Genomic DNA, 15,289 nt, shown 5'->3' with positions numbered 1-15,289 from the left:
AAGAAATGAGGAAACACCAGCAGTTGGGATGAAGTTCGACTCGCTTGACCTCGTTTATAATTTCTATAATAGATATGCATTCTTGGCTGGCTTTGGTATTCGACTTCATTCCAGCTTTTGGGGGAAAAATAAGAAAGAGATTCTGAGAAAAGAATTTGTATGTTGCAAACAAGGTGTATACCGGAATGATGAAACTCGGGAGAGAAAAAGACAGCGGGGAATAAGTAGATGCAATTGCAAAGCTAAGATTGTGGTTGTGAAGACACATGGGAGCAAGAAGTATACCATCTCTCTTTTTGCAGAGGGACACAATCATAAGATGACACCCTCAGGAAGAATGCATTTACTGAGATCACACCGTCGTATTTCAGATTCTACAAAAGTACTTACAAAACAGTTGGGTTCGGTTAATATTCCCATTAATCAGAAGGTAAGTATTTTCGAGGTGCAATCCGGAGGAATGGATAAAATCGATTTTATCAAAAAGGATATGTACAATCTTGAATGTAGTGTGAATGGGAAGCTGAGGAACCACGATGTTGAACTAGTGACTGAGTATTTTATGGCTGAACAGAAAAAAAATGAGGCTTTTTATTTCAAGATTGAGGGAGATGGCGATAACAGGTTTAGTCGATGTTTTTAGGCAGATGCAACTTCTAGACGGGCGTACGGGTTTTATGGAGATGTTGTTGTATTCGATACCACATTCAACACGAATAGATACGACTTGACATTTGCACCAATGTTGGGAGTTAATAACCATGGTCAAACAATTGTCCTAGCATGCGCATTTTTGAGCAAGGAAACGACTGAGTCGTTTATTTGGATGTTTGAGGAGTTTAAGAAAGCCATGCCAGGTGGCGAACCTAAAACGATCATCACATATCAAGATGCGGCAATGAGTAGAGCGATTTCAATAGCCTTCCCGACTACATTTCATCGACTTTGCATATGGCACATCACATCAAAGTTCTCTGTTAAGTTACCACATTCTGCTTATAAGGAGTATTGGGGTGAATTCCAGAAAGCCATATGGGATACTGACAATAAGGATGAGTTTGATGCAAAATGGAATATTGTGGTTACAAAGGCTGGTTTGACTGACCATCCATGGCTAAGTTCAATGTTTGATTTAAGGGAATCTTGGGTTCCAGCCTACGCACGACACTTTTTTGCCGCTGGAATGTCAAGCAGCCAAAGAGCTGAATGTTCTCATGGTTTCTTCAAGCAATACATATCAAGGAAAAATTCGTTGATGGATTTCATAATAAGATTTGAGAGGGCACTTTCTCATCAACGTCAAAAAGAGTTAGTTGCTGATCACGTAGATGCATTTGAAGTGGCTCAATGTATTCTACCGATGCCAATGAACAAACAAATGGCTACCTTGTACACAAGGACAATGTTTCAAAAGTTTGAGCAAGAACTAATACAAAGTACAGCATGTTTCCTAGAGCTGAAAACAGAGGATGCTTCTAAAGTTGTCTTTAATGTGAGCGAAAGGAAAAATTGGGAAACAAGAGTGGCAGAAGTCGTATATGTCAAAGATTCTGACCACGCATCGTGTAGCTGCAAAAGATTTGAATTTGTTGGAGTTATTTGCAAGCACATCCTAGCATTGTTCAGAAGGGACCAGATTTATATGCCCGATAAATACATTTTGAAGAGGTGGAAGAAAACTGCGAAATTTGGATTGGTGTCAGATGCAAATGGCAACGAAATTAAAGACTCTGCAGATCCTGGTCTTTTAATAAAGCGGAGTACAATGTCCCGACTTGCTTCAGATGTGGTTGAGGATGCATTAATGTGTGAAGAAGGATGTGAGCTACTGTCAGAGACTCTAAAAAGTTTGCAGGTGAAGTTGAAGTTGTTGAAGGATGGACCAAGTAATAACGAAGTTGGAGGGTCCAGCTCTCAAACACAATATATGAAAGACCCTAAAAGAGTAAGGTGCAATGGAGGGTCGAAACGAGTAACGGGAGCAAAGGAAAAGGCAATGAAGCGAGGGATTAGACACTGTCGGGAGTGTGGACACATTGGTCATGATAGAAGACAATGCCCAAGAAATTTGAACACACCGTAAGATGTTAACACTATTTATAATAAGACCTAAAATTTGAATAGGTAAAGTTCTTATGTGCTTCTGTTTGATGTTTATGCAGGACATCACCGTCGAACAATGACGAATCAACTCCAATAGATCTTAGTGACCCATTATTTGACGAATTTTACAGGATGCACGGACCAACTCAATGATTTAGGTTTCTATTATACGAAGCCCGGTTATTATGAAGACTAATGATCAGGTGAAGTTTTCTAGATGCAGTTTTATTATTATTATTTTTTTGTTCATGTCCACCGATGAGCTCTGACTATGTCCATTGATAATTGAAATGAAAATTTGCTTGGTTTCATTCTTGCATGAAATTTGGACACATGTTAATTTTACGTCTTCTCCCTATTTAGAAATTTTCATAGACATTAGATAAAGCATCAAATTTTGATTTATGTGAAGAAGCAATGACTTTTACCTTGTAAAATGGGTAGTTTATGGTGAATTATGTTTGAATAGAGATTTATTGATTATATGACAGGCTAATGCAGCATTTCCAGCAGCCAGCTATTGTTTCCATTACCAGTAATGATTTCCAGCAGCACGCATCATTTGTAGCAGCACCCACTTTTTGCGAATGTTATGTTCTAGTGTTTTACTGGTGATTAAGATCTGAGCTGGACTGGTTATTAGGTGCACGATTTTGCAAACATTCGTAGCTGAAGGATACTTGAAGCACTTTGTTGGAACAGAAAGATTAGAAAGCAACGTGTAAAAAAGTACATTGCAGCTAATCACATTTCGAATGGTTGGGTAATATGAAAGGGTACACTAACATTTGAACTACTCATAATTCCACACACAAAAGAAAATTTGATTGCAAAGCATTTTATGTGCTCCCTCTTAGCAATACCACGATCTCCCCAATAAACTGAACAACGGTAGCCACAATCACTAGGTCGTATTGGTCAGCTTCTTCTTAGCAGGTCTCGCATGCTTATGGTCACTCATGTCCCCAGTGATTTAGACAAAATACATATTCAGCAATATTTGGAATTTTATTATATATACATAAACCATAAACCATTCACTACACAATGTATAGCACATGGCATTTTACTTATGACTCACGTGTCATGATAATGGGACTTTACTAATTACCAACGTGCTGTGATATTGACTGCTTATTGAATAATATTTCCGTAGTTGCAAAATATAATGTTAGACAGAAGGAACACATGATGACTTGCAAGACATAGTCCCAATAATTATATATGAAGCAAATGAAACTGATATTTGTATTATTTTATATTAGATAATGACATTAAGGGAATATAGTTCTAATTTGTGCAATACCACGATCACCCCCAACCAACAGAACAGCTGTAGCCGCAATCACTTAGTCGTATCGGTCGGCTTCTTCCGAGCAGCTTTGACGTGCTTATGCTCATTCATGTCACCACCATCGTCTAGTATCTCTCTCACAGCATCAGGGGACACATAGTCCCAATTATAACTTGTATGAGTAGTTGCCGCGAATGCTCGGAATTTTTCGAATCCTTCGTTGAATGCCAACTCCAGTTCACTGTGGTGCTCTTCGCATCGCATATGGTTCATCAAACAACCTTTAATTTCATCATTCATTACTGCATCCAACTCCTCAGCTTCAAGTACTTGTTCTTTTGGGAGAACGCTTTGTTCACTCTAATGTTAAGATCAGCCAAAATGGCCTCGTCTTCAACACATTTCTCGTGCCATGAATTGATCACCTGGAATTATAATCCAGCTTGGTACTGACTGCATCTATTGCCTCTAATGGATCATCGGAGTCCCCCTCACTCCCAAATGATGTTGAAAATGGAAGGGGTCGGCGAGTACAACGTGGAAACGGAACCTGCGACTCCAATTTTTCATCTTCGATTGTGTTGTTGGCGCCTGAAGAGGTTGACATACTTGAATAATCCTATTTGTTTTGGAGGATGAGGATTGCAGATGCAATTTCGTTTGAGAAATGGAACATAGCTTTATAGACCAACATACCAAAGCTTGCGTGTAGTCAACATATCTACTTTATTTCAATTTAAAAAAAGAGGTGTCAGGTTTTGCTTTTCAAGCATGTCAACCTCACACTCTCCTTACACCACTGTTAGTGGTTGAAAGAAACTCAATGGAAGTGACATCTAGTTAGTGAACCCAACCAAACTAAACAAACTAGTTAGGATTAAACTTAGATTGTATGAAGACCTTTTTTCATTTATACATTGTCAACCAAATGTTTTTTTTGGCGGGAACCCTTTTTTATTGGTATTACTATCACCCCCTTCATAAAAATTCTCCCTCCACAAAAAACTCACTCCTCCACCGAATCTGTCTCCATCTACTGACACTCTCTCCTCCACAGAAACTCTCTCCCCCCATTGAATGGATTTACTAACCAAGTTTGATGTGAGCGTAATAAACACCCATCCAAACAAAGACCGCCTTCGAAACGCAAGTGAGTCACCAGACAAGCAATGTCACTTTCCTAGACAGAATGACCATTTTGTTGGAAGTTTTGAGTCTGAAAGAGTTCTTGCTTTCTGGAAGGAGAGGCATCTTCAACTTGGTGATGAAATCCAAAGGGCAAGGGTACGTTTGGAATTTGTTGAAGGCCAAATTGAAGATGACAAAAGGCAGGCCAATCTGGATAGGGCGAAGTTGCAGCGCATGAAGCGTAGACACAAACGACTTCGGAGTGTAGCTGTTCAAAAATACAAGAACTCATCTAATGCAAAGGAGTCAAAGAAGCGTGTGATGCAAGCTGGATTCGACTACTTCCGGTCCTATGCAAAACTCGTCGTACCCGGGTTTGATTGGTCATCTATTACCGTTTCCAACGTTAACAAATATACTCAGCAAGGGAAGTAACCATTTTGGTTATCGTGTTTGAGTAGAGGCAAATCAGAGGAACTGGAATTTTCGTTAAGCTCTGCTTCAAACCTATTTTGATGCTTACTACTATAGAATATTTCAACCTTCATATTTTCATGTCTTTAATTACGATAACACGATGCAAAGTGCGCATCTACTTCAGTCATATGTTGCTGCCATGTCCATTTTTTTGTGATCACGTATCAGATTTGGACATGGTTGCATCATATGCAATGTTGCCTTTATGTATTATATGTTAGGGTAAGGTTTATGGAAAAGCATGTGTGACTGGTTTTGTGACAAAGTTATGGCATTATTTTGTACCAGTTATATATTGTTTTTTGTACTGGTTCATCTCCTACTATTGCTTTATTTCTTTATATTATATGTTTATGCGATTGGACATGATAGAAAATATATTACTGATTCCCAATGCGGCGTCAGAAGGACAACTTATTGAATATCGCCGACGTGTTGAAAACTCTAGGTGCAGGTGCATATGGACAACTTATTGACTATCTCTGACGTCCTCAAAGCTCTAGGCTCATGCGCAGTTCCAATTATGGCTTCGAAGTAGTGGTGCATTTATTAAATATGTACATTATTATAACCAAAACAGATAATTTTACATCCTTATATATGAAAGGAAACTAATTCTTGTATTAATACAAATTATATAACGAATATTAAGGAAATATACTTGTTAAAGTGAACAACATATATAGTTAGGGTTAAGAGGAAAGTGAGTTATGTAAATCATTTTCGAATTTTTAATTGCGAAATGGATGATCTATGGGTTCCCCTCGTTTTATAACGTCACACGGAGGCCGGAGTATTTTTCGGGGCATTTTTAGGATTTTTCTACTATTTATTGCATTTTTTCAAAGATTTTTGTACTAAAAAAGCCAAAATAATTGCCAAATGGACACCTGGCGCGATCTCACCTCACCTTTCACCCCTTGACAAGTGTGCGTCAGTCAACATGGCCACATCCTTACCTTTTACCCTAAATTATTATTTTATGACTTTTTCTTAGAAAATTCATAACTAAATACACAAAAATCACAATAATGATCCGAAAATTGCTATGACCTCATTGACACTCCATCTCCCTTGCTGAATTCCCCGATTAGTGGTTACGCATTTTAAAAAACAATTCCGAACATTAACGGGAGATGCTTGTTGACGTAGGTTATTGAAGTTAAAGTGAACAACATATATAGTTAAGGTTAAGAGGAAAGTGAGTTATGTAAATCATTTTCGAATTTTTAATTGCGAAATGGATGATCTATGGGTTCCCCTCGTTTTATAACGTCACACGGAGGCCGGAGTATTTTTCGGGGCATTTTTAGGATTTTTCTACTATTTATTGCATTTTTTCAAAGATTTTTGCACTAAAAAAGCCAAAATAATTGCCAAATGGACACCTGACGCGATCTCAGCCCCTCACATTTCACCCCTTGACAAGTGTGCGTCAGTCAACATGGCCACATCCTTACCTTTTACCCTAAATTATTATTTTATGACTTTTTCTTAGAAAATTCATAACTAAATACACAAAAATCACAATAATGTTCCGAAAATTGCTACGATCTCATTGAGACTTCATCTTCCTCCTGAATTCCCTGTTTCATGGTTACGCTACATTAGTATTTTATTATTATTTATCCAAAATTATTTTTATTATTATTGTTATATTACTTGTTAGCTTGTACATTTGTTAATTATATTTACTCCAAATTTTTATTTTTATTTTTATTTTCCGTGTGAATAGACCATTTCTGGTGCTAATCAAGTTTCTCTCTTCTTCAATTTGTTAATGTTTTTCCTTTTTTAGGTTTAAGGGATGTTTTCAAACATAAAATGGAAATATACAAGCCATCCATTCTACAACATCAGGAAATAATTATTCAAAGTCTTTCACTGTTCAAGTTTTGCTTAAGAAACGTGTAACCCAATCATTTGGGATATGCTAAGTGGGAAAATGTCATTCCCAATAACCGGTGAAAAGACACATACTCACTTCATGCATGCGTTTTCATTTACCAAATATTAAGATTGCAGTTGTGCAAAATATCTGTGTCAGTAAAATGTCATTCTTAGCCGTCAATTATGTCAGTAATAATTCCACTATATAGCAAATATTATACATTTATATATAAAACGGGCTAGGACAGCACAAACACCAGACAAAATAGATTAAAACATGAAATAGAAAACAACATTTGTAGAACATAGACACGCATAAAAACCGTAGAAACATACTCCAACTAATTATAAGGGTATGGATTCCCTGGCACAACATAGACACGCATCACCTTGAACCAAAAAACACTCTCACGGTGCCATTTGCATCGATTGCAACAAGTCCAGAAGGCAGGATTGATCTTTTCTTCACTAGGCCAGCCTGGAATAACAAAACACCAGTCGTTGTTGTTACAAGCGCTGCACTGATTGAACTTAATCTTCCCATAGTGAAACATATCTACGATATGTCTTCCAACAGAGAAAATTCCGCTTAATCGTCGTCTCAAAGCATCCCTGGTTCCTTTCATATCAATGTTGTTACGTTGATTCAAAGAACACAAGAATTCTAATGCATCCTCTTTTGACTGACCAATTCCGGACATGCCAAGTAGTCCAACTATATATGACGCTTCCATATGGCCTGCCGTGGCTGCAACGCGCATCCCGACAATGCTTCCACATTACCCTGCCGAAAAACATGTCGAACGCTTCTCTAAATATCGCCTCGGGGTTCTGGCAAGCCCTGCATTGGTCCACGAAATGCCGGACTTGCGTTGCGGCATAGTACCAGTTAGGATGGTCTTGGTACTTTTCCATTGAAATTGTGTTCCACACTTGTGGAGTGTTTGCCAACGTATTGAACAATGGGCACACACATGCCATACGAAAGAGATCTTCCGAGGAGTTGGTTGCCACGTATAACATCACTTTAAACCAAGCTAATTCCGGGATGAAGGCTTGAGGCACATCCAGATGGAGATGCTTCCTTCTCTTTCCTCCGACTGTAGTGTAATGTTTGGAATTCATTGAAATATTTTTGGAATGGAACGATTTGAGGACTGCAAGAGGGGAGAAATGAGAATATACGGGGTTTTGGGTTTGTTTTAGCCTCTGGTTGCACTGTTCTGAAAAGGTGTTTCCTTGGGGTTTTACCAAGTTGACCCTTTTTAAAGAAACTGAACTCAACACCCAAAACATAAGACAGGCGAAGGGAAAACGTCATCAAAATGCAAAGGGAGTCAGACCGTCCAAAAGTCAATTAATAACCTATTTCCATAGCCATTGTTAGGCTTTTCCCGCCATTAAATTCATTGATACAAATGTGATGGATTACTGACTAGTGACAGAAGGTCCCATCAGATACTTTTTCATTTTCCCACACCACACTACCCCTATTAAATGACGGATTCTTATCCAACTAGTTGCCTTAATGAAATATAAAGAAAATAATATATTTAAAGCAGTGTCCCCTCAATTGTAAGATTAATTGGTAGTGAAATAGTATATCGCTTATCGGAGTAAAATGTGTCACAATTCTGACGGTACAGGTGTCCAGATCGTGACCAACCCACCCACACACAGAAAAGAAGGATATAATTCGATTTGGGCAGAGATGAGAGAGAGCTGAGTGAGAAGTTTAGGGTTATGACTTATGAGTGAAGGGGTATAACTGAGAAGGTATGAGTCCGAAGAGGTTTTAGTGAGAAGATCTGAGTGAGAAGAGGTACAAGTGATAAGATTCAACATGTCTTCTTCGTCTTCATCTCCCGCTCAAACAAAGAGGTGTCAGTATTGTGGAGCTGCAATGGTGCTTCGGGTTTCAAAATCAGATAAAAATCGAGGGAAGCCATTTTGGAAGTGTCTAACCTCCTATGTAAGTTCTCATTTCCAGAATATGTATGTGGGTGAAAAAAAAATCCTAGGTCTAACTCTGACAGAATTATTTTGCATATATGATGCCTGCAATTAGGAGCCACCAGTTGCAATGGATTCGAATGGGTTGATGTAACCTCCTGAAGCAGATCAGCAAGTCGACACGTATGATGCTACAGTGCTTAATATGCTGAAGTCCATTAAGGACTTGGTATTAGTTTTATTAGTTGTATCAATTGTCATATTATTTGTTCTTTTAATGACCAATTAAGTGCACGGTTTCAAGGATTGTAAAAGTTCTCCCCAAAAACACATGTTGCACGCACCACCAATGACTTTTCAAACCCAATTTGTAATTTTTGTTATTGAAATAGGTGGATTAGCATTGAGTTTAAATTATTGTTTGAAACAAAAGCATTTACTTGTCAGAAACCCAGTAAAAACTTTCCTAGACTTACTTTGTTAGAATTCGCCGTTAGTATATGTATTTTCAGATTAGGAAGAGAAGTATTTTCTGGAGAATTTAGCTAGAGAGCTTGAAGAGAAAATGAGGAAGGCAGTGTTCTATTGAATTCTTACAATCTGCCGCTTACATAGTGTGTCTGACAGAGAGAGAAATGTGATTCTCTTCTAACAGAATTACAACTGTCACCTTATTAGGTGCTTACACGTGTCATACCAAATCTAAGCTAGAGAATCCACCTAGACTATGATCTAATGGTTCTCATTACATCATTTAAACTAGACAGAACAGAAAATAGAAAATTACTTATGCTCTAAGAAATCATAATGAACAAATCAGTGAATCGAGAAATCAGTAATGTAACAAATCAGAATCGAGAAATCAGAACAGATTACATTTCAACATACTTTACAAAAATAAAGTCATACGAAGACGATAAAATGACAATACAGGGCCAATACGATGCAATAATAAGACAATACCTTTTTTTTAAGATTGCATAATTATTCAGTGTATATAGATTGTTTATTGATTGTTTACTGCATGTAAATCGCATGATATTGACTGTTTATTGAAGGTTCATTAACTGCATGTATTTCGCATGTTATTACTCCGATATTGAGTGTTTATTGAAGGTTTATTGATTGTTTACATGTTTCGTGAAGGTTTCATGATTGTTAACTGCATGTATTTCACATGTTATTGAACCGATATTGAAGGTTTATTGAAAGTTGATTGAGTGTTTACTGCATGTATATCGCATGTTATTGCTCCAATATTGCATGTTTATTGGGGGCAAAAGTAGGACTCCAGTTAGATTTAAGGGGGGAAACGGTCCTTATTCTTTGTTTTCGTAGGAAGAACAACTTAAGTAGAATTTCCTATTCAATACGACTTCCTTATGGTTGATGTAATTGGGGACTGATGTATATTGCATGTCTATTGCGTGTATATTTCATATCTATTGCGTGTATATTGCTTGTCTGTTGCCTGTGTATTGTTATTTATTTCCGTCGTAAGCAATACAAATCAATACAGACGCAATAAATGTAAAGATATGCACGCAATAGACAAGCAATATAGACCCAACAGACATGCAATATAGACGCACCAATATACATTACTGTTATGTTACTCAGCTGCCCAAAACCAATAAAATAAAGAAAACCAACCAATTTATTAACCGATTATAAAGGAGAGAGGGATTCAAACCCGAGGGGCAGTGCGGAACCAATAGGGAGTTTTTAGAGCATTGCACCTTGGGGACATTTTTTCATGTGTTTCTATAAGGAGGGCATGGTTGAATAAAATATTGGAGGCGAGGCCATAGCAGCCTATTCCCCTTACATAATTACCTTATTAAGATGCAACCCATTGCGATTAAGTCAAGGCATGTTGAACGGCTTAAAGATTGGGATCTGATATTTAGAATGGTGGCTTGGATAAATGATGACATATCACTTTGCAATGATGTAATACACTTAAAAAGCCATCAGTCCCTATGTGAATATGCATTCTTCAAATCCAAATTCACATATGCAGTCTTCAAATCCCAATTCAATGCAGTTTGGTTGAGGTTAGGTAAATGTCGTCAAGGAGTTAGGCCAATATTACACCGATGTTTGTTTCATTACATCAAAAAAAACTTTACACTCCATATGCACATTCTATGTATGGGAATGTCATGTGTCTAACTTCAAAACGCATCTGCCTATCCATTTAGATTGCCCACGTGCAATAGATTTACAGATCCAGTTACTTTTCTCCTCTCCAACCTCAAGCATCTCCATTTCGAGTCTTCATTTTTCTATGCTCTGCAACCAGCTCCATATACATTTCGCACAATATGAGAATAAACATAGCGTAATATCACACTAATCAAAATGAAAGCATGCATCCGCTATAATATTTGCCACTATTTTGGTTCTAATTGTTATTGTCCAGTAACTTAAATCTAAATTTCTGTACACAAATACACTAAGATTGAGAAAGACAAAGAAGAATTCAGGAGCAGAGGTGGAATTCGAAAAGGACCCATGGGTCTCTATTGTGTATTTACATGACTTTGAAATTTGACATTCCCAAAACCTATTTCATCATCATGTGCCTAAACCAAGTTCAACCGATATCATGGCATGTAAGCATCTCCCCGTGCAATTTCTGCAGCCAACTTCAACCGAAAAAATGGCATGTTCTGCGAGGTGCAAGTAGCTAAGGAAATCTCAGCACTCAACAGCTCAATGTACTTCAACACGAACATACCACAATCGCCTTTGAAGCAAAACAAGAACTCGATCAATTCAACTAATGACATTCTAACATAATTGACAAATTAAAGTAATAAAATTAAATAAAAAGTTGTGCTCACTGATTAGCCTGTTGTGGAACATCCACACGATGTATTGGCCATGGACACCACCAATCTCGGGTGCACTCGTTCGCGTAAACACCTTCTTCATAAAAGTCGAGGGTGTGCAGAAGATTTGGAATCGTAATTGACAGGGGGCCGAGTTCTTCCTTTAAGCTCTGATCTGGAATGAGTGAAACCATTGAATCGTAGACTTTGATTTCACACTGAATCAGATCAATCTCTAGAGCCACCCAATGCTTATATTTTTGCAACATACAAGGTACATACACCTTATACGTGTTCTGCCATTCCAATCCACAAGCCGGAACCTTGCCATTTACAACGTTCACTAAACTGGTTCTAATTTTCCACCCAACTTGCTCTTTTTTCCTTTTATTATCCGCAAAGCAAGTATGGATGTGATTCTGTGAAATAGAAAACAATCAATGGTTAAACAACTCCACAAAGCAAGTATGGATAATTTGTAATTATTAACTGCACTTGGTCAAGGCCTATGCCATACTGATGTAGCACAGCCCTGGGTATGTTAGTTTAAACACTTAGAGCAATAAGACATAACAGATAAGAAAAGCTGAAGGGAAGAAAAGGTAGAAGGCAGGCAGAAATCAGAGAATTTAAAGGAATGTTTAATCAATATTCAAATCTGAATTGTAAAGAACTACATAGGGGTATTTATAGCAAACTAAATCTAGAGAGAATAGAATTAAAATCCCCAGGTAAAACAGAAATCCTATTCCTAATAAAATAGGAAACTTAGAAATCCTAATAGGATTTGGAAAACTAACTTAGAAATCCTACTAGGATTTGGAAAACTAAAGAATATAGGAAACTAACAAATCAATTAGGAAACTAAACAATTTAGGTCCTATGCATCCTGCATCACATACCATAAAAAATACATCGGTCGTTGTCCAATCCGATATTTCTACTTCCTCCAACTGTTGTTGTCGCTTCCGGATGAGATACAAGCCCAAATCAATGTGCTGCACATGTTTTCCTTGTCAATCTCATAATCTATGCACATTCAAACAAATGCATAATCAATTAAACTTACATCTCCTTTCAGCCAACCGTCAGCTTTGACGAGGGAAGCGAAGAATTCAATCTCAGCTTCCACGTTGCCAAATTGCATCACCAAACTATGAATATAAAAAAGTTTTAGAACACAACAATTAAAAAATATATACACTCATGCCTTCTATCTCAAAAAACAAAGGACTTACTTTGGGTTATGGCGCCATTCCGAACAAAGTTTCAGCAATTTCACCATATCATCATGCGGAATCGCCTTCATTGGGTCTAACGTCCGAAGTCCGGTTGTCTTTGGCAAATTTTTTTACCACTTCACTAGCTTCAACGATCTTCCACATAGGAATAATCCTCTTCCTCTTCCGTAATTGGACCCCTCGTTCCACACCTTCACCTTCATCATTCAACCAAACGTTCAACCTGAGATAACACAGCTGTAGGTTGATCCAAATCCATTTCCGACAAGAACCTCAACCTTTGTCCCCTCCGTGCTCTCGCCAATGTCATCGCCAACCAACATAACTTCATCATCCTCTTCCTCACATTGGTTTCTTTGCACTTCCTTTTCCTCACTTCTCTGTCTTTTCACTTCCTTGCCCTTCCTTTTTTTTTTTTGGATCCTCTCCTCACGCTTTTTCTTTGCAGTTCTTCCTCTCCCTCAATGCTCTTTCTTTGCGCTTCCTCTCCTTTGCTGCTTTTATTTTCACTTGCTCTCCCTCACTTCTTTCCTTTGAGCTTCCTCTACCTCCCTTGGTTTTCTTTGCACTTCACCTCCTTCAATCCCCTTCTCTTCCTTTTCCTCTCCTCATTTCTCTTACTTGGCACTTCACCCCTTCAATCCCCTCCTCTTCCTTTTCCTCTCCCTCATTTGTCTTACTTGCCCCTTCACCCCTTTCAATCCCCTCCTCTTCCTTGTCCTCTCCTTCATTTCTGTTATTTGGCCCTTCACCCCCTACCTCCCTTGGTTTTCTTTGCACTTCACCTCCTTCAATCCCCTTCTCTTCCTTTTCCTCTCCCTCATTTCTCTTACTTGGCACTTCACCCCCTTCAATCCCCTCCTCTTCCTTTTCCTCTCCCTCATTTGTCTTACTTGCCCCTTCACCCCTTTCAATCCCCTCCTCTTCCTTGTCCTCTCCTTCATTTCTGTTATTTGGCCCTTCACCCCCTTCAATGTCCTCCTCTTCATTTTCCTCTCCTTCATTTCTATTACTTGGCCCTTCATCCCATTGCATGCCATCCACCTCATATCCCTTAAATAGATGTGACACGACACAACGATTCGTCCTCTCTTTCAGTAAAGCTATATCCCTTCTCACTTCCTGCTCAAAATGAGGACCTAAACAATGGCCCAAATTTTTTCCATCCGTATGACCTTTAACTCAAGGACGTCCTTTCCCGCTTTACTTGAAACAACTCGGACCTCAACAAGCTTACCGCCTTGTTCAACTCATCAAGGTCAGCACATGAAGAAGGAATTGACTCTGCCGAGACAACAGCAGGGCGACCCTGTGGCCAACTCCAATATGGTTGTCTCATTTCCTCTTCACTTGGACATAGCGCCCAAGAATCGAACTGACTGTTTTAAAATGCATAAGAGTCATATGCAATATTCTACTTCATAATTTCATTGAATCTTATAAATAGTTCTAAGGGCTGCAAACCAAACCTCTTTGCTCTGGAAAAAATAATTGTTCAACTTTCTCATCTCGGGAACAGACGTAGTAGTTCTCCATCGCAAAATACGCGGGAGAGCTGTCGGATCAACAACCTTGCAGTAATTCAGGTCCACCATTCTAGGAATTAATTCATATACCCAAATCTACACAATTCACAGGACACAAGTTATTATTTAAGTTTTAAAGTCAACAAAACATAACGACATGAACATTATTACCATGTACCTGGAAAGCATACGTGAAACCTTTAAAACTCCAGCCACCCCTTTGCACTTCACCATGGTTATCCTTCTTGCCCTTCTCATTTCTCCGGCTTGTTCCGGTTACCTTACATTTCCCCTTCCCTCTTCCCTCTTCATTTTCAAAGCTTTTCACATACTTTGTTGGTGCAGAAAACAGACTGTCTTGGGTTTTGTCAAACGACACCGAACCCCATGGAAACCTGTTGAACGCATCCAAGTCCTCTACAAGGGTCAGGTAATTTAGATTGATGTTCAAATGTTTGTCCCTTCCCAAAACCACTAACTCAGCAAAGTAAACAAGAGCTAGCTTGTAGACGTCATCTTCCTCTGTGCACCTCACAAATGCTTCTTCTAAAGCATTACATGTAATTCCTTCGTCTATAAAATATCTTTTCTGAAGTCTAATTTCATCACTTTCTCCACTGGAAACTTCAGGAACTTCCCCAAAATGAAGCCCGAGATCAAACAGAAATCTGACGAGTGAACTGAGCAACGTCGCACCCTATTAAGAAACTCAGTCCATCCAAGTCTTTCACACCTGCCCCGCTACTCTACGCAACACAACCCCATGCACAATCTGCCCGCTAAACTGAATCTTATCTATATTCAGAAGATGGCCAAAGCATGATGTCTTGAATTGTTCTA

At 38.5% G+C, this 15,289-nt stretch overlaps 2 protein-coding genes across 3 annotated transcripts; one reads left to right on the top strand and one right to left on the bottom strand.

Annotated features, from left to right (window-relative positions):
- The first annotated feature begins 912 nt into the window (after window positions 1-912).
- LOC148920773 (protein FAR-RED IMPAIRED RESPONSE 1-like) lies at window positions 913-3,117 on the top strand. 2 transcript variants are annotated; one of them, XM_089044242.1, is made up of 3 exons: window positions 913-2,079; window positions 2,163-2,306; window positions 2,605-3,117. In XM_089044242.1, exons 1-2 carry the CDS (start codon window positions 1,124-1,126, stop codon window positions 2,254-2,256), a joined length of 1,050 nt encoding a protein of 349 aa, XP_088900368.1. In that variant the 5' UTR covers window positions 913-1,123; the 3' UTR covers window positions 2,257-2,306; window positions 2,605-3,117. The 2 variants fall into 2 exon arrangements, with proteins under 2 accessions (XP_088900368.1, XP_088900363.1); XM_089044237.1 differs by having other exon boundaries at window positions 2,595-3,117.
- An 8,573-nt stretch (window positions 3,118-11,690) lies between these two features.
- Window positions 11,691-13,029, bottom strand: LOC148920772 (uncharacterized). The gene is made up of 4 exons (XM_089046989.1): window positions 12,921-13,029; window positions 12,752-12,836; window positions 12,585-12,680; window positions 11,691-12,101 (listed from the first exon to the last, which is right to left on the bottom strand). Exons 1-4 carry the CDS (start codon window positions 12,989-12,991, stop codon window positions 11,691-11,693), a joined length of 663 nt encoding a protein of 220 aa, XP_088903115.1. The 5' UTR covers window positions 12,992-13,029.
- Between the last annotated feature and the right edge of the window lie 2,260 nt (window positions 13,030-15,289).

The sequence above is a fragment of the Prunus mume genome, linkage group LG1, assembly GCF_029339155.1.
Source record: "Prunus mume cultivar Tortuosa linkage group LG1, ASM2933915v1, whole genome shotgun sequence".
NCBI lineage: Eukaryota > Viridiplantae > Streptophyta > Magnoliopsida > Rosales > Rosaceae > Prunus > Prunus mume.
This window is presented reverse-complemented; position numbering and strand designations above follow the sequence as displayed.